The 19,089-nt window shown below is 36.5% G+C and overlaps 1 protein-coding gene across 3 annotated transcripts in view; it reads left to right on the top strand.

Annotated features, from left to right (window-relative positions):
- The window catches only part of LOC129002512 (formin-like protein), an 82,099-nt gene that overhangs the window by 58,939 nt on the left and 4,071 nt on the right, over window positions 1–19,089 (top strand). For 2 of the 3 annotated variants that reach the window (XM_054430374.1, XM_054430373.1), the window contains exons 5-19: window positions 1,023–1,162; window positions 2,319–2,512; window positions 3,310–3,386; window positions 6,641–6,812; window positions 7,293–7,496; window positions 9,482–9,598; window positions 9,845–10,073; window positions 10,649–10,911; window positions 12,044–12,266; window positions 12,803–12,930; window positions 13,482–13,646; window positions 14,451–14,558; window positions 15,041–15,212; window positions 15,642–15,910; window positions 16,200–16,319. In XM_054430374.1, coding sequence (XP_054286349.1) covers window positions 1,023–1,162; window positions 2,319–2,512; window positions 3,310–3,386; window positions 6,641–6,812; window positions 7,293–7,496; window positions 9,482–9,598; window positions 9,845–10,073; window positions 10,649–10,911; window positions 12,044–12,266; window positions 12,803–12,930; window positions 13,482–13,646; window positions 14,451–14,558; window positions 15,041–15,212; window positions 15,642–15,910; window positions 16,200–16,319 — 2,581 coding nt within the window. The remainder of the gene's footprint in view (window positions 1–1,022; window positions 1,163–2,318; window positions 2,513–3,309; window positions 3,387–6,640; window positions 6,813–7,292; window positions 7,497–9,481; window positions 9,599–9,844; window positions 10,074–10,648; window positions 10,912–12,043; window positions 12,267–12,802; window positions 12,931–13,481; window positions 13,647–14,450; window positions 14,559–15,040; window positions 15,213–15,641; window positions 15,911–16,199; window positions 16,320–19,089) is intronic. The other variant, XM_054430375.1, reaches the window with a different exon arrangement.

Here is a 19,089-nt window from a genome sequence, read left to right as displayed (position 1 = left end):
CTTAGTAACAGAACAAGTTGCTGTTATTATGAAAGACGTCTTTATTAATTTTCCCATTCATATTATTCAAATTAAGATGTGAATACGATTTTAGTTTTTCTTTATACATACTTAATTTTAACATTAGTAACAATATTGTTTTCAAACCAAAAACCTATTATTTTCTTTTTAGTTTAAAAGTGGATGGAAAAATCAACTCTTAGACTAGGATAATGAAATAACTTACAAATAAGTTCTGCTTGTGTTTAAATTATTATTTTTATGAAACTGTACGGACTCTCAAAAACTAACCTTATGGTATATCGGCCTTTATCGGGTTATTTATTAGTTATTACATTAAGTTTTAGGTTAAATGTACTCATTCTAATCTAGACATTTGACTTCAGAAGATAAAATGTTGTTTTAATAACATGCTTTGAGGGACAGTAAAATTGTTTCAAATTGTTAACTGTGCTGTTATTTAATCCACACAACTATAAGTTTTAAGGGGAATCAGTATTTTGTTTGAAAGAATTACACCAAAAAGAGCTACTTTGGAATTAAGTTTTAGACTTACGCTTTGAAGGGTTAAACTGTTTGTGAAAATAATCAGTTTTGTACCAAAATTGGCATTTATGAATTTTTTTAGAAAGTGGTCCAAAATATGGTCTTGTTACCATAATCTAGAACTCTTATTAGATAATGTTTTCAATTCATAACCCAATGACCCAATGATTTGAGTGTGGTGCTAGCCTAGTGGTTAACGTCTCAGACTTCGGTGTGAAAAGGAAAGGGTTCAATTCCTGACACATTCCCAAAACATTGGTTTGGACTGCTTTCCCAAAAATAATTTGAATAACACTCTCTCTAACATCTTCTATGAAAATTACACTGGCGTAGACAAGAACAATAACAAGAATGAAAAATTGCAAATGGCATCAAGGCTCAGATTTGGCTTAATTTGGGATCAAACCAACAGCCTACAGATTGAAGGCGAGCAGTTTTAGTCTTGGTCAGTGGTCAGTAATGTTCTGCTGTTGTAGATGGGTGCGAGAGTTCCTCAACGAACACAATCAAGGACTGAATTCGCTTGTGGACTACCTGAGCTTCCGACTAATCATGTTACGGCACGAGCAAGAGTCCCGATCACCATCCGAGGAGAGAATCAACGCTTCTATCAACGGTAAATATCGGCTGACTGTTTTGTGATTGCTAAATAACAGTTACAGTAGACTCCCTCTTATCCGTACACCTTTTAACCGGACATCGGTTTAACCGGACTACACTCGGCGGAAATGACATCTCTTTAATCGGACAATTTTTATCAGCACATTGGTTTAACCAGACTAGATCGGCAGGAAGTGGGCAGTAGTGAAACGACTGTTCTCGTGGGAAAGATTTGAGACCAGTGATCACGTGTCTAAATACAATGCTCTCCAAAATTTAAGTCGAATATCACAGTAGGCCTAAACAGTCCGTTTTTAACGAGCTTTTGGGGACGTCGGTTTAGCCGGAAAACCCCTTATCCGGACTGGCATTGGTCCCGAGGAGTCCGGATAGGAGGGAGTCTTCTGTAGAAACGATAAAATTATCAAGTTAAATGCTGAGTAATGTACACCATTACCTACATCCGTGTTTAAACTAGCCTTTTCAATTAAATTTTTTGAATTGTAAAGATTTACTTTACTGCACTCTTAACTTACTTTACAGCACTAGTGTGGTAAAGTAACGGACCAATGGGATTCAAGGTTTGAGGGAAAAGAAAATTGTAATGTTATGAATGCAAACTTATTGATGGTAACGAACGACCAATTCATTCGTTGATCTGCTGCCTACCGCTGGAAACTTGGGCATTCCATAACCACTTTTGACCACAATTAATGTAGTTAACCTAAAACTCACCTGAAAATTGAAATACACGATTTGCTAACCAATAGTTGCAGGAAGGTTCATTGGAAGATTTTGAAATCGTCAAATAGTAAACAATGCGGTCAAGTGAATTTTTTAAATTTATTAAATTGAATTGAGAAGGCTAGTAAAACAGTCGTTGGTGATGATTTTAGCCTAAATCAAAGGTGGATGGTTAAAATTTAACCCAAACATTGGTTGGTGTTTTCACCAGTTCAACACAACGTGGTCATCTCCCAAAGCTCAAGACGCAACAGTCTATTTCGATCATAGAAGCTTACCTTATGGTTTCCATTCGCTTTCGGTAACAGAACTGTCAGAAAATGAAAATTGGTGCCATTGGCTCACCCTGTAGATTCCTTATTCAAAGCAAACATGTTAGATAACGGAATAGTGGGTGCTGCTTGCCAATATTACATTGTGTTGTACAGGCAGTGCCGGTGCTGGAGTGTGTTCTCTACTGTCAGCCACTCTACCCAGCAGCCACTGTCGGACGCCGCTCGAGCCACTCGACTCCCCCGACGTGCGGAAACGCTCGCGTCACGCAGCCAGACTACGGATGGGCGACCCTCGAGATGACATTCACGTCTGCATCATGTGTCTGCGGGCAATCATGAACAACAAGGTACCCGAATCTTACTCAACCCATAGATGATAACGTATTGCTACCACAATATTTTTGTAAATTTTACTCTTAATACATTTTTTTTAAGTTATGTCCTTTATGTCTTTTGTAATCTATGTTTTTCAACACTATGTCCCATTTTAAATCTAAATAAAATCATAAAAGGAAAAATCGTGTCCACATCTATACTAATGGAAAAAATTAGAAGAAAAAAACACAGGTGTTGTGTGCAATCCTTATTGATCTCTCTAATGTTGTGAACTTCCACCCAACCTGGACACCGTTTATCCAAGGTGGTCCTCTCCACTCCAGCCAGCTAAGCCACACATTAGTAAGCTTAATATGGATTGCATATCTAGGTAATTTGAATTCGTGAATGTAGAAAGACCTCAACAAAACACTCGTCACTGCAACACCTTAGCCAACTGAGATACCATGCCACCCATAATATATCATCCAAACGGGTCGATTGCCACTATGAGCAGACAACGACACAAGCGCTTATAGATTGGATTTGACTTGATTGCCTGTGTAACATAGATAGATTTTTAGGATTTTTTGGGGGGATAGCAGGCGTATCTGAATGGTTAAGAGGAATATGTATTCTAAATAAAGACCATTTTGGCATACATATTTTGTCTTTAAAAGTTTAACTTAAGTTTGCCCCAATAACAAGTGATTTTAATTTTCCATTCATTTAATTTTAGCTTTGTTGTTAATATTGTTGTTGTGTGTTTGTTATTCTTGTATGTAACTCTGCACAAACTCGTGTGCTTAGTTTATTTTTTTTGTTTCAGTACGGATTCAATATGGTGATACAGCACACGGAAGCAATAAACAGCATCGCCCTTAGTCTGATACATAAGAGCTTGAGGTAATTTGGTAATTACTCGGATATTTTAGTAAATTTATTTAGAATTTAACTACTAGACACTAGTTTAACACATCTAACTCCTAACTGTAAACAAAATGGTACAACCTCCAATGCTGTAAAAAGTAGTGTTCAAAAGTTATTGCAATTAATGATTTTACCCATAATGTATCATTGTTACTCCCACTGCTTACCTATTATAAGGGGTTTTGACAGACTAATAGTAGAAAGTATGTGTCAGTTTGCTGATACAGTTTGTATTATTGTTGATGTAGATTTGGAATATTTTTGTTTCACGACAAACGTTATATAGCTACTGACAGCTCTCTGTGTATATGTTGCTAATCACATGATAACCTCCTCTTACTCAGTTGAAAACCCTCCTTTGAAATCAGATCAAACCAAAAGAACAGAACACAACTCGTTCTCATGGTGTCTACTCTCCGGGAAATTCGGGAAAACCGGGAAAACTCCGGGAATTTGATCTTACCTTGAAATGTCCTGGAAAACTCCAGGAATCCACCCGAACCTCCGGGAATCCACAGCCCGGTCATCGGAATCGTCGGCTAACCAAACACTACCGCTTTTGTTGCCGAAATCGCGGGAGACGATTATCGGTGTCGCCGAAACCGCGAGATATTCTCACGGGTTTTGCCGCGATCGTGGGAGACGATTATCGGTGTTGCCGAAACCGCTGGATATTCTCACGGGTTTTGCCGCGATCGCGGGAGACGATCATCGGTGTCGCCGAAACCGCAAGATATTCTCACGGGTATTGCGGCGATCGTGGGAGACGATTTTCGGTGTCGCCGAAACCGCAAGATATGGTCACGGGTATTGCCGCGATCGTGGGAGACGATTATCGGTGTTGCCGAAACCGCTGGATATCAAATCAAATCAAATCAAAAAATCCTTTATTCAAACAGTACATTTCTATACATGAATTGTGTCAAGTCAAGAATAAACATAACTATACATTTGGCAAATTTACAGCACTAATTAATTAAGAGCTATAATCTATATACACTTTCTCCCCTACAACTACTTACTGTTCAACCATTACAACTAACTATTGATTTGACATACTAATAGCTAATTGAAAAAGTCCCCAATCTTGTAGCAGCATTTATCTGACAACAATTTGAATAAACTGGTTTTAAATCTTTTAAAATCTGTCAAACCCTTTATGGTGCTAGGCAGGCTATTATACAATTTTATACCAGAGTAGTATGGAGAATGTTCAATGGTGGAGGTATTATGTCTAGGGTATGTAAGGCTATTCTTTTGTCTTGTGTTATAGTTGTGAAAATCAGAGTTACTTGGAAAATTTGATAAATGTTGTCTTATGTACAAAATTAAATTATATATGTATATACTGGGAAAAGTAAGAATTTTGTGATTTTTAAAAATACTCTTACAGGATTTTTTTCCTTTAAGTCCAAAAATAATACGGATAATTCTCTTCTGCATTTTAAAAACTTTTTTCCTCCTATCTGAATTTCCCCAGAAGATCACACCATAATTAAACAAGTGATAGACATAACCGTAATAAACCATCATAAGAGTGGATATGTCAACAGATTTAGATAAAATAATGAACATAAAATGTGCTTTATTTAATTTTTTTACAACTTCACCAATATGATTTTGCCAAGTCAATTTTTGATCCACTGTGATTCCTAAGAATTTAACTGAGCTTACTGAATTTAGAGAAAGGTTCAAATCTAATTTTGTTGATGAGTCTGATTTCTGGTAGTTTTTTTGGAATTCCATCAGAAGAGATTTATCTTTATTTAACGCCAAACCATTTGCTTCAAACCATTTTTCTAGCTGAAGGAAATCTTGTTCAGCTGTTTGCTGCATGACAATTTTACTATGATCAGTGAAAATAATGGAAATGTCATCAGCAAACATTACTGATTTTGACTTTAAAATCAAAGGTAGGTCATTAATATAAACCAAAAACAGTAGTGGACCCAGTATTGAGCCTTGTGGCACACCCTCTGTGACTAATTTGAAATCAGATTTCAGATTTATTAACCGTAGGTCCACACACTGTTTCCGCGTTGATAAAAACGAGGTTATCCACTTTATAGCCATACCTGACACACCATAAAAGTTTAGTTTTTGTATTAACAGGCTATGGTTTACACAGTCAAATGCTTTTGACAGATCACAGTAGAGACCAGCTACTGCCTGTGATCTGTCAAGAGCACCTGTGACTTCGGTAATAAAGCTGATATGCTCACGGGTATTGCCGCGATCGCGGGAGACGATCATTGGTGTCGCCGAAACCGCAAGATATTCTCACGGGTATTGCCGCGATCGCGGGAGACGATTTTCGGTGTCGCCGAAACCGCAAGATATGGTCACGGGTATTGCCGCGATCGCGGGAGACGATTATCGGTGTCGCCGAAACCGCAAGATATGGTCACGGGTATTGCCGCGATCGCGGGAGACGATTATCGGTGTCGCCGAAACCGCAGGATATGCTCACGGGTATTGCCGCGATCGCGGGAGACGATTATCGGTGTCGCGGAAACCGCGAGATATGGTCACGGGTATTGCCGCGATCGCGGGAGACGATTATCGGTGTCGCCGAAACCGCAGGATATGCTCACGGGTATTGCCGTGATCGCGGGAGACAATTATTGGTGTTGCCCAAACCGCAGGATATGCTCACGGGTATTGCCGCGATCGCGGGAGACGATTATCGGTGTTGCCGAAACCGTAGGATATGCTCACGGGTATTGCCGTGATCGCGGGAGACGATTATCGGTGTCGCTGAAATCATAAATGCGAACCTGTTTTGCCACGATCGGTTGCCTGTGTTGACGAAACTGCAAGATATGCTCACCAGCATTCCCACGATCGCAGGAGATGATAGCTGGTGTCGCCTTACCTACTAGTTATACTGTTTTATATTGTTGTATAAAATATTTTTCTTTGGAAAAGTTTTGTTTTAAATTAAAATAATCATTAATAGTAATAATAATTTATTATTAGCGGGTTGCGATTAGTTGAACGGGTTCCGATAGTAGTTCTTAAAATTTAGGAATTTGTCTTGAATTCTCCTGGAAAACTCCTTGAATTTTTCAAACTAGGTTTAGTAGACACCATGGTTCTCCATTTTAAACTCAAACACAAATCATCTTGTCATAGTGGATGTTGCGTGCGTCCGGTTTTACTCTAACTGACAGAGATCGGTAGATTCATAAAACACAACTGCTGGAAGGCTAACTTATGCTTTTTTTCAGGACAAAAGCTCTGGTTCTGGAGCTGTTGGCGGCCATCTGTCTAGTCAAAGGAGGACACGAGATCATCTTGTCCGCCTTTGACAACTTCAAGGAGGTCTGCCATGAGAAGAGACGCTTCCAGACACTCATGGAGTACTTCATCAACTATGAAGTGTTTCACATTGAGTTCATGGTAAGAACAAGTTTCAAATTGTACCCACTTTGAAGTTTTTTTTGCAATTTATTCAGTGTTGTCACAGAGAAGTGCGTTACAGAGGAAATGCACCTTGCATTTACCCGCTGCACCGGGTATGTTCCATGGGCTTTGAGGTCCATACCTCAAAGCCCATGGAACATATCAAGCAAAAGCAAAGGGTGACCCGGTGCAGTACAAAAATGAATTTTACTTATAAAATTAAATTAGCGTTACTGGGACGCAAACCAAAGACATCATTTCCTTGGTTTCATATTCTGTCGCAATAGTGACTTGAGCCACTAAATACCTAAATTGTTAGTCCTACCTACCAATAAGCTGATTAAGCTGAATATATGTTACTGAATAAGGATATTCATGTTTTAGATACAACTTGCAGCTCTTCAACTAGAATACAACTTTCTATACCATCACCTAAGATTGTTCTTTAAACTCACTAATGGTTGTTTTGCCGAGCAGGTGGCGTGCATGCAGTTCATCAACATCATTGTCCATTCCGTGGAAGACATGAACTACAGGGTACATCTCCAGTACGAGTTTACCAAACTGGGCCTGGACGAGTACCTGGAGAGGTTGCGCAACACGGAGAGCGAAGATCTCAAGGTATACATTGTAGGGGGTCCCCTTACGTCGAAAATGCTGGAACACTTCTTTAACACTCCGGTTGGTACTCTATGTGAATTGTGAATGTTGCGGGACGAGGTGGGAGCGGAAAACTTTGGTGTGTATTTCCTCATTTTCAACTCGATTGTAAGGGGACGGACAAAACTCACTAGTGTTAGGAATCAGGCTGTGTTTGGTGTTGTGTATGTTTTCATGTCATTTATGTTCATTATTTTTTTTTTAACTACCAACCTTTTGAGATTTCCTTGTTAAATAACCATTTATGTTTAGGTGTTTTATTTTAAATTCAAAATTTCTTAATGGTTTTAATTCAAATTATCATTCGTTGGGTGTATGTTGAATGTTGTTTGTTCGAGAATGAAGGGTTTTAATTAAGATACCAGGAACTATTTGTAAGATTATATTCTCACTGGATTTGAGCCTGAATCAAGTAAACAAGTCTAATTTTTAATCTCAATGCTCATAGCTCAAGCAATATTCGCTGAGTTCCATTACAATAGTATGGTTGAAAACTATACAAATAATGAAACTGAGGGCGTATACGGTATGGAATTAGTCTATCTATACATTTTTAAGTAAAGCTCTCCAGTTTCCAGTAATTTGGGAATTGAACTTGCCCTTGAGAGTTTTGATATTTTAGACATTAATATTGAGTTAGAAATAAACCTACACCACACATTCTGATTTCGATAAATCAGATTAAACCTAGCCTTTTTCATTGGCCTGGATAGCTTTACAAATGAATAGCACTTATAAGAAAGTTATTGCCTACTAAAATACCTAGAACTTAGACTTAAGTTTTGTTTGCTCATCTTAGTCAAATTAAAACACGCTTATTTAAATTTGACTTTTTACATCAGTCATGTTTTGAATATAGCAACTAAAAAGTGCAATACAAATCTGTTTTGTTTGGTGAATTGATTTTGTTCAAGAACTAAAGATATCTGAAACCATCCCATAGCTTTCCTCCACAAGACAAATAAACATAAAATAAAGTATTTGTTTAAAACTATAAAATCAACAAACATGAACTTTAAAATTAGCGTTCTGAATGTTTTGTCATCCAAATACTGTAATATAGCCTACAGGGTGTCTTGCAACCATATGAACAAACTTGTCACGTTATTCAGCATGTCAAAAGAAACAAAAATGTAATATAACATGTGTCCTTTCTCATTCCGTTTTCGTTCTATCTGTCTGCCTGTGATTTTTACAAAAACATTCATAACTCCTTAACTGTTTGAGCACTGTTAAAAAATAGTTGCATCAATTTAACATTACTTAAAAGGAAAAAAAAACTAAATGGCAAGAAAATAGTTTATTTCTCAGTTATTCTTTGTCCAAACTAGGCTTATAAGATATCGTTGTAATCTGCATAAAACTTACTAAATTTTACGTATTCTGCAAATATTTGGTAAAATTAATATTTTTTTTTTGGAATTTGGCATCAAAATTTAAAAAAGCAGCCATTTTTAATACTGTTTAAGAGTTTTTATTCATATTTTGCAAAAAAAATAGTGCTCAATAGGATAACAAATTTTACAGAATTTCAACACTGTAGTTCAAGCAATTAAGGACTTATGAATGTTTTTGTAAAAATCACAAATACACCCAGATAGACCGAAAACTGAATGAGATAAGACACATGTTATTACATTTTTTGTTTCTTTTGACATGCTGAACGTGACAAACTTGGCTCATATGGTTGCAGGACACCCTGTATACAAACTAATATGAATAAGATTACGGATATGTGACATGTTTGATGTTTAGACATGTGACTTGCGGTAAATATTTTTGTTAGCTTGTAGTGGCTTAGAAAAAGCTCATATAACTCTCCCCAATTCTCTTTAGTTGTGTTTTTGTGTTCAAAATACAAACAATATGACAAAAGAACCCTAAAATGAGTTGAGCATTTTTCCAAAACTTCACATGATAATTGGTTATTTTGTTTTCAAAACAATGACTCATTGTAAAACAACTTAACTATTTTTTTTAAACTTGATACGAGTTTTCCTCTACAGGTACAATTCTCTGCTTACCTAGACAATGTGTTTGATGTGGCCGCTCTCATGGAAGACAGTGAGACGAAAACCACAGCGTTGGAGAGGGTTGCCGAGCTCGAGGATGAAGTTAGCCATGTGAGTGTTGTTAAAACTGTACCAAGGCCTTTGTTAACATCTATCAAGTTTTTACACTCAACATTTCTATTAATTTAGTGAAGATAGACTAAAACCAATTTCCACTTATATAGATCCTGACCTAGAGCCATTTACCAAGATTAATCTACCCTATTTGGTTTACCCTTAGGCTATAAATATAAATTACATGGATAAGTTGATCAACAAGACATTATTACGGAGTGTATAACATGTTTGTCGGCGCAGGCTCATGACAGGCTGGCAGAGATGGAGAGGGAGAGCCTGGCGCAGTTGGCCACACTGGAGGCGGCGCTGGGGGCGGCCAGGTCAGAGCTGGAGGAGGTCAACGAGGGACGGCGCAAGGTGGAGGAAGAGGTACATACCCTGAGGAAACAGGTCCACTCCCAGAGCAGACAGTCCAGCATGCTGGAGGACAAGATACAGGAGCTCATCTCCAGGACATCTCCTGACTCTGGTAAACCACATGGACAAGATGTTTTCTTATCACATGGTAATTTCACCTAAGTGGTCAAAGTGGGAATTTTTTAGTGAGAGTCAATTTGTTCGAGTTGAAAAAAGACACTTTGAACACAAGTTGTACATTATATTTTGTCCTCAGTTTTTAGTATGCGACAAAAAAAACTTTGTAGGGGGTGCAGTACAGAAAATTTAGGGTTAGTTTCGGTACGTTACATTGGTAACCAACACACGTTAACATTAGTTCTCGGTACAAAATTAGTACGATATGCTGTTACCAGTAGTTACGACAGAACCCTAGTACTTTTAGAAATTAACTAAGAAAGTAGTAAATGAAGGTTTGTGTTTTAGTTATTCTTCTCTCTATAATAAGTTGCGGTTCAAAGCAATTTAGAGAGAGATGAAGATACAGAAAGGAGACTTGTTGCGCAAGTCGTACTCTCAAGTTGTATATTATCACTGTTTAACAAGTCTAACAGTTTTTTATTAACATTAGTGTTCTATTGACCTTTAACCATCGTACAATATTAACTTTCTTCAAAAAACAAATCTAAAACTTTTTATTTTGTTCAGGTGTCAGCAGTGCTCTGTCGTCTTGTTCGACATCTTCCACCAGTTCCTGCAATAGCAACTCCACCCCTGCCCCGCCACCCCCACCAGCAGTCATTTCACCGCCTCCCCCTCCCCCACCACCTTGTAAAGCCTTCTCCCCACCTGCCCCGCCACCACCTGTCGGCATGATGCTGCCACCCGGGGATGCTACGACCATCAAACGCAAAGTCCAGACCAAATACAAGCTGCCTTCGCTCAACTGGATCGCACTCAAACCAAACCAGGTAAATGTTTTGTTTTATGATTACTAAAGGTCGCCCCGTGGTCAAAAACTCCACCAATAATATGTATTTTGCAAACTTCTCCATTTTCACCCCACGCTGTAAATAAATCCTATGATTGGAATTTCTTCTATTTGTTTTGATTTTCTGTTTATATTTTGATGTTATTTTGTCACCAGCATGACAAACCCATAAGGCGCATGTTAATTTAAAAAATATTTTAATTCATTTTTTGTGCTTATTTTTGAGCCTATTTAAATTTATTAATGGATTCTGCACATCAAAAGGCAAATATCTTTCTAACAGTATGTGTAGATTTTCCTTGCGATGCACATGAGCTGAGAAAAAAGGTTTTAAAGAAACATGGTTGCCTATTACTATGTAGATGATAAAATTAATGTTTGTTGGATTGTGACAGCTTTTCACTTTTGTTTGGATATTTAAGTAGACATCCCACCATAATACCACCATACGGATCAGCTGTATGTAACTTTGTGTCCAAAGAGAATTGGCCACTCACAATTAATGAGCCCTTTGCAGAATGAGCTGCTGTCAAAATCATATTTTTCTAAATCTTAAAACTGTGAATAGGCTTTTATTTTTGTTAACTGTGAAAATACCTCTAATCATTAATTTTGCAGTTTAATTGTTGATAGGGTGGGCTGATTCTGGTTCTCAATTCCAGAAAACTATGGTGTAACGGAATCTTTGGCTCTCATCACCTCTGATTCGGTACCAGTTCCAGAATCTCCCCCTATGGTGGCAAAACCACAATATTATTGCAAATTGTGTTTGCAATAATATTGTGGTCTTCCACAATCATGGCAATACCATGAAGTCTGATCCACTGTCACCAAAAATTGACTGAACATAATACAGTGGAACCTTGATAACAAGACCCTCAATAACAAATCACCCTTGATAACAAGTCTTATTTTACAATCCCCTTGAGAGTCTTGTTATCGAGGCTCTTCTGTATTGCTTATTTTGGGTTTTCAAAGGTAGAATGGAGATTTAATGTCTTTTAGATATGGGTTATTATTATTGATATGCTATATTTGCTTTACCTGTCTACCAATACACTCTGACTCAAACACTATGAAGTTAGGCCTACTTAGTTGTCCGACTTGTGTAGGTGCGTGGAACGCTGTTCAACGAGTTGGACGATGACAAGTTGTACAAGGTAATAGACTTTGCGGAGTTCGAAGAGATGTTCAAGCTGCCTGGCAGCGGCGGCAACATGCTGACCAACGGTTCTCACGAGGTGGACGGGCTCGGGCTGTCGTCACAAGCAAGCAAGCGGTTCAAGAAACCAGAGACTGTCTCGCTGTTGGAGCACACTAGGCTGAGAAATATCGGTAAATATACACTTTTGTGAGAGTAGAATGATTAGTTGTTGATATTTTGAATTTGGAACAAACGTTTGAACACCGCTCGCCCGTATCTGATCAGATACGCCCGCAGTGAATGTGTTAAGTGATTTAATGTTCAATTTTTGTTAACGTTGTGATTTTAAACAATACATTTTTTATACTCGTATTTGAACCAAGATTTATGACTTAGACTATCATTTTGATCAAGTATTATTGATTGTGAAATGTTATTATTTCGATGTAAACCTGCAAATAATGAAATTAATTATTGTCTATTTACACAAGATTACGTTGTTTTAATGTGTTTGTTATGTCTTGTTATACCATGTTGGATATACAGTACCGTGGTTTTCATTATTCGTGGCTCCGTACAACTACCCCGGATTTAAGTTCTATTGTTTTTAAATTATCTTGGCTAATCTGAACAATCAGCTGATCTGAACATTCTGTCCCAGTTAGTCCAGGTTAGATGGACTCAAGTAGTAGTTTATCTTTTTAATCTTGTTCATTTCCTTTCACAGCCATCTCTAGGCGGAAGATAGAGATGCCAGTTGATAAAGTGATTGCAGCCGTTAACGCTCTAGATTTGAAACAAGTTTCTCTGGAAAACGTCGAACTGCTTCAACGAATGGTTCCCACCGATCAAGAAGTGAGTGATAATCACAATAACGTGAATAAGTATCTTGAGTTACTGTATGTTGCATCAAATGGGAATTTTAAGATTTCTAAAATTTCATCATAAGCTACATTTTTATATGGGTCTTAAATGTACATTGTAAGTATTTTCAAACTCAGTACTTTTGAGGTTAAATGTGATTAATGTTGGTAAATTTGTAGAAATATAAATGCCAGTTTTAACAGTCAAAACAGGAAAGACTGCTTTTAGCAACAAACAATCATTTCCTAATTGTTTAGTTTCCAAGTTTCTTGATATTAATCTATTCTTGTACAGTTTTTGGTGTAATGCACTCAAATAGCAATGTTCCTTACTTATGAGGCCACTCAAACCTATGAAGGTTTTTGGCCTCGCTAATAGCTCTCGGCCATCCATCACAATCTTGACTTTTTTATTTTACCTTTAGCGGGAGAAACAACCCGAGCCGGTTCATTCAACCTTCTTCAGTTTTACATTGAAAATCATCATGTCTTCCTGCACTTGATCATACTGGAAGTTTTTGAACTCTATTTGTATTTCTCCAGGCCAAGGCGTACCGGGAGTACCAGCTGGAGAAGAAGGACATTTGCTTGTTGACTGAGGAGGACAGGTTCCTTATGCAGCTTACTAGGGTGGAGCGGCTGTCCAGCAAACTGGCCATCATGGCGTACATGGGCAACTTCCTGGACAATGTGCATCTAATTACTCCGGTGAGTGGTTCTATGTAGCTAGTAGACATCGTAGGCTGTACATATGTAAATTTGTCACTAAAATCCACGGAGAGGTAGGTTACAGAGGAAACATTAAATGACACACTTAGTGGTCCAGCACTAGTCGCTGGTGTCTAGCGCAAAGTCCAACACTGCCTCTGATCTTATGTACTTACAACACTCACGGAGGAGGAAGACCCTGTCCAATAGGACTACTGCACTTTGCTCGCTGCTCTGGCTCTTTTTTGCTCGTCACGAGTATATTTCCAGCACAACATACTAGAACTGGAAGCACATCAATGATAAGCTCGTTTCCTCTGTACCTTACTTCTATGTGACATAAGAAAGATGAGCTACTACTGTCAAAACTATATTTTCTCTGCTAGTTCCTGTCACTAATTGTTGATGTGTCAAATTACAAGCTTAAGTTTACAGTTGTTTACTTTAGCTTGGTCAAAGAGTTGCTTCAGTTGGTTTCAGTCAGTGTTCCGTCACTTTATTCGCAGGGATGTTACAGTCAAGAACTTTTTCATTTAAACAAAATATTCTATCAATTATTTATCATTCATCTCAATGACTGTTACTAACAGCACTTAAGATATAAACACAATCAACTAATAACTAAAAACAAAGATCCTTATTATAAATCAATTTTTTTAAATCCAGAATCTTTGCTGCATTTTGACATACAATATGTAGGGGTTAGTTTATTAGATTACAGGACTGCTCAATTTTAATTTCAAAGTGTTCCATTTAGTTTTTCATCAAAATGTTCCTAATAATTAATTAAACTGTGATTTTCAGCAAGTGCATGCAATCATCTCAGCCTCATCGTCAGTACGAACATCGCAGAAGCTGCGGCGAGTGCTTGAAGTTGTTCTGGCTTTTGGCAACTACCTCAACAGCGCCAAGGTATATTTGTAGTCTTTAGTATTTTTGTCTTCATTATTTTTTGTCTTTGGTGTCTTCATTATTTTTTGTCTTTTTAGTCATCAGATTATGTTTTTAAAAGGCACTTGTTTTGTAGGTAGATCAGTTAACCAAACTCCAACAATAAGCTTTTGTTTAGTTAATTAATGAAAATAAGTGTAAAAGTAGTTTAAGGATTCTTTTTTGGTTTTAAAGTTCAAAAGCTCCTCTCATTTTTTCAAATTAGGTCTAAATATTTATTTAAAATAATTTTAATTTTGTCACACAAGTTACACAATTTAAAATAACCACCAATTATAAATAACTAACCAATAAGTGTAATAAATGAACTTAAAAGTACAAGAGGCAAAAATCTTTAAATTACTCTTGTTCATTAATTAGGTTTTTTATTCCACTGGTAATGATGTTAACAAACGTATTTTGTCTGAATTGTTTTTTGGTCACCAACGATGTTGTTTGTACAGCGAGGACCAGCCTACGGCTTTAAGCTGCAGTCGCTAGACACATTAGGTGACACAAAGAGCAGTGACAAGCGATGCTCCTTGCTGCATTTCATCGTAGACACCATCAGAGAGAAGTTCCCGGAGCTGCGGAACTTTGACACAGAACTGCTGCATGTCGACAAGGCAGCCATGGGTAAGGGTTCTACCTAAATTAGTTTCTCCTACCGAATAATTCTTTATGCCTGTTACAGTGTTTGTAAATATAGTTTTGAATTCTCAGTCAATGTGATTTAGTTAGACAGTGATGTTTGTGACAGGTTTGGCAAACCCTTCATAGCTAATTCAAATGTAGATTGGAATTTTTTTGTTTTTATATCTCAAATATGTCATCACAAGGCACATTGGTGAGTGCCATATTCCTATCAGATTCTTACAACCTAAGAAGATAAAACTAAATAAATTTACAGGTCAATAAATTTGTTTCTATCCTGGAAGTTAGCGTCTCAGAGTCAGACTTCCCTGTGAGAGAGATAAGTTCAAACACTGGCTTATCAAAATAAATATAGAGTTGATCAAGACCCAATTACAAAAATGGCAATTCTAATCCGGAATTCTTTTCCAGCGTCACTCGAGACAATAGTGGCGGATGTGGCAGAGCTGGAGAAAGGCATGGAGGCTGTGCGCAAGGAGTGCAGCAAGGAGCGTGCCAACGCCACGGTGCTCACCGACTTCCTCACAAACTCGGAGGAGAAACTGAAGAGGCTCAAGGCGGAGACCAAGCTTGCGCAGGACAACTTCAAGGAGTGTCTCGAGTACTTCGGAGAGTCCACTCGCACATCGGACGCCAACACGTTCTTCTTACTGTTCGTCAGGTTCATCCGTGCGTTCAAGGTAAAGGTTGGATTTGGTTAGACACTATGCTGTAAGCATCTAGTAAAGTTACTTAAGTTTGTATAAGAACAATAGTTTCTGCGTTCACTCAGTACAAAAAAACAGACACCACCTCTTATTTACAATGTTATAGATTGTATATGCCAAATATTTTAATATTAGACTGAAACGTTAATAAATTTATTTTCTAATTTTGTTAAAGGTAATTTAATTTGTGAATACCTCCAAATATCCTGTTACGGCTCATTTACCCCGCTTTTTAACTTTTAACATCATTTACGGTTTTCAGGCGGCAGAACAAGAGAACGAACAGAGGCGGAGGCTAGAAATGGCCGCTGCTCAGTCCATGCAGAACAACAATTCCGAAGAAGTCATCAAACGTAACAAGCTCAATCAGAAAAGACAGCAGGTAACATATGGCATTTGAAGCTCGGTGAAATGTTGCTGCATGGTGCTCACTATTTCCTGACTTAGTAACTCATTATTAGCTTTCTACCTGAGCTAAGGAGAGTATTTATGCTTGTTGTTCGCTATACTCGCTAGCATGCTTACTTAATTTGCTAGTGATCGCACAATGAATTAGTATTTTGCTTGCTTCATTATGTTGCATTCTTAGTTTTATAGCTTTATCAAGTGTGTTTTAACCCTCCTTTTATACTATACATGATAATTATATTTTAAATCAGTATTTTACTGAATTATTTCTTATATTGCTGTATATTACAGTCTTGTTATCAATTTGGTTTTACAATATATTTCTTCAATGTATTTACATTTGTTTTCTTTCCCTTTTAGAGGTCTGGTTCCAAATTATGTTTACACTTTTCACAAACCCTAACTTTTTTGTAACACAGTTTTTTTATTGCATCATGCTTTACCAAATTTAAAATTTAATCTCTTTTTTTTTCAAACAATTTTACTTATTTGAGTTGAAATGGGTTTAAATGGGCATCACAAATGTTTTTAAGGTTGTGAAATAATGTTAAACTTTCATAACGTGATATCCCTTTTATTGTGTTTTTCCCTTGTGAACAACAATTTACCTAATTTTAAAACTAAATAATTTAAAACCATAGTTGAAAATCCTCTAAGCAGAATTGAACTTTTTTACTTTCAGTTCCGATTTGAAAACTGCAATTCAAATCTATGGAAATTAATCTCAGTTTTCTTTATATTAAAAAAAACCTAGATTAATAACTTCAAAATAAAAATAATATTTGGTTAATTTTAAATTCTGTACAAACCACAAACAAATAGCCTACATAGCTGAGTTCTATATGGATAAAAATTTAAATGTAAATTTTGAAATTTAATTGATATACTCATTTATTAGTTATTTTTTATTGCCTCATGAATTTTTGAAATTTTATTATACTTTGCTATGTCATCATTATTATCAACAGAGTTACTTGAAGATTTCCCACTGGAAGCGTCCCTGCGCCGTGGTTGTTGTCAGTCATTTGTCTTAAATTGAATTCTGTTGTATGTTTGTTTTATATATTGTGGAGTAGTTTGAACACCAGTATCTAATATTTTATGAGTGTTTAACACAATTTAAAATTTGTAATTAATTTCTTAGCTTGCTGTACATTGCTTGTAGTTTCTTATGATTCCTTGTAAGCTTGTATCCTGTTGAAATTACTGTTTATTTTCCTTTCAGTTTCCTTCTTGTGTAAGTGTTAACGATTTGTGACCTTGTATTTAAGATCTATTTTTACACTTTGTTTACACTGGATTAACTGAATTATAGATTCATTTTTTACATTAAATAACTTTGTACCTAATGAGTAACAAGTAAGTTTCTGTACCTATTTCTCTATTGTTGACTCTAATCCAGTGTTTCAATGTAGAAAGTATAACATAACTAATCAATAGCATGGTAATGTGTATAACTCGCATGGACTGTAACTGGTAACCAACTAGACTTGCACGTAGCTAGCTACAAAGTTCAGGTCTCTGGCTTCTTTAGTTCTTTTACTATTTCGTTGTTATTTTAGTTTTTAGTGTTTAGTTATTTAGGTTTATTATTTTAATTTCCAAGAATATAAAAAAATTTGGCAATTAGGGAAATTGTTTACCTTTTTCACTGTTATATAAAGTTTTTCAGTTTTTAATCAAACCGGTCCTTACTTTTATACTTTTGTCACTTGAGTTTCAAGTCAATAAATTTAAGAGATTAATTTATTATGATTTTGGATTCATAGGTGAGGGATGATAATTGGCCTGTTGTTATAATATATTATGTAACCTTATTTGACTAAAATTTCTATAAAAGTTGAACTAACTTGGTACTAAATGTTGCTGTGATAAGCAATTTTGTTATAAATCGTATAGTTCAAGTAATGAGAGTAACAGTTAAATTCACTTTAGTAAAGCAATAAGATCAAATGTTCATTAATGCATACAGACAAACACTGCTCCTTTAAGACTGTTAAACTGTTGTTTATAGTCTATTGTTAGACTCGATATTTTTTTAATAAATCGATCTAATTCTCAATAAAAAAAATAATTGAGTGAAAAATGAATTCACCCACCCCTACTAATTTGCTATGTTAAATTAGCAATTGATAGGTCAAAGTAAACTATTCAATTCATTATTAGTTTAGGAGTTTATTAGTTTGTGTTAGTTATGCTATAGATTGTCTAGTTTTCAATTTTATTTGCTTTTTATCTCAGGAAATGGCCATGGTCGATAATATTATGTAGGAAATTGAAGTTTTAATATAGGCTACTTACAACTGTTGTGCCTATAGTAGGGTAATTATTTTTAAACTCTCTTTGTGAACATAATCACCTGTGTTTCCCGTAGCAAAATAACAGGTGACACTCACTAATCCGGCTCTGTTAAGACTTTAGAGGTGCCAGATTATTGAAAATGCTGGATTACTGTGCATTTTATAAAAATATCCTTTATTGCAAGTTGAGCGAAAATACCGCTAAGTTTGCAGCTCTTTCCGACGGTTACCGACTCTTATGATCGCTACAGAGGTCTGCCAATTGCTCTCAACCACTACGAACTCTTCCGTTAATTTGGTCAGTGTCTTCCAATCGCTCCCAATTTCATTTTATTGGTTCTGATATTTGTTAATCGCTTTTGATATCATCCGTTTGCTCTCAATGTCTGTCCATTGGTCCCTATGTTTGTCAATTGCTCCCGACCGCTACCAACTCCATGGTTA

Source organism: Macrosteles quadrilineatus, unplaced genomic scaffold, assembly GCF_028750875.1.
Source record: "Macrosteles quadrilineatus isolate MER2022 unplaced genomic scaffold, UCM_ALF_1.0 Scaffold_9__3_contigs__length_116548681, whole genome shotgun sequence".
Taxonomy (NCBI): domain Eukaryota; kingdom Metazoa; phylum Arthropoda; class Insecta; order Hemiptera; family Cicadellidae; genus Macrosteles; species Macrosteles quadrilineatus.
This window is presented reverse-complemented; position numbering and strand designations above follow the sequence as displayed.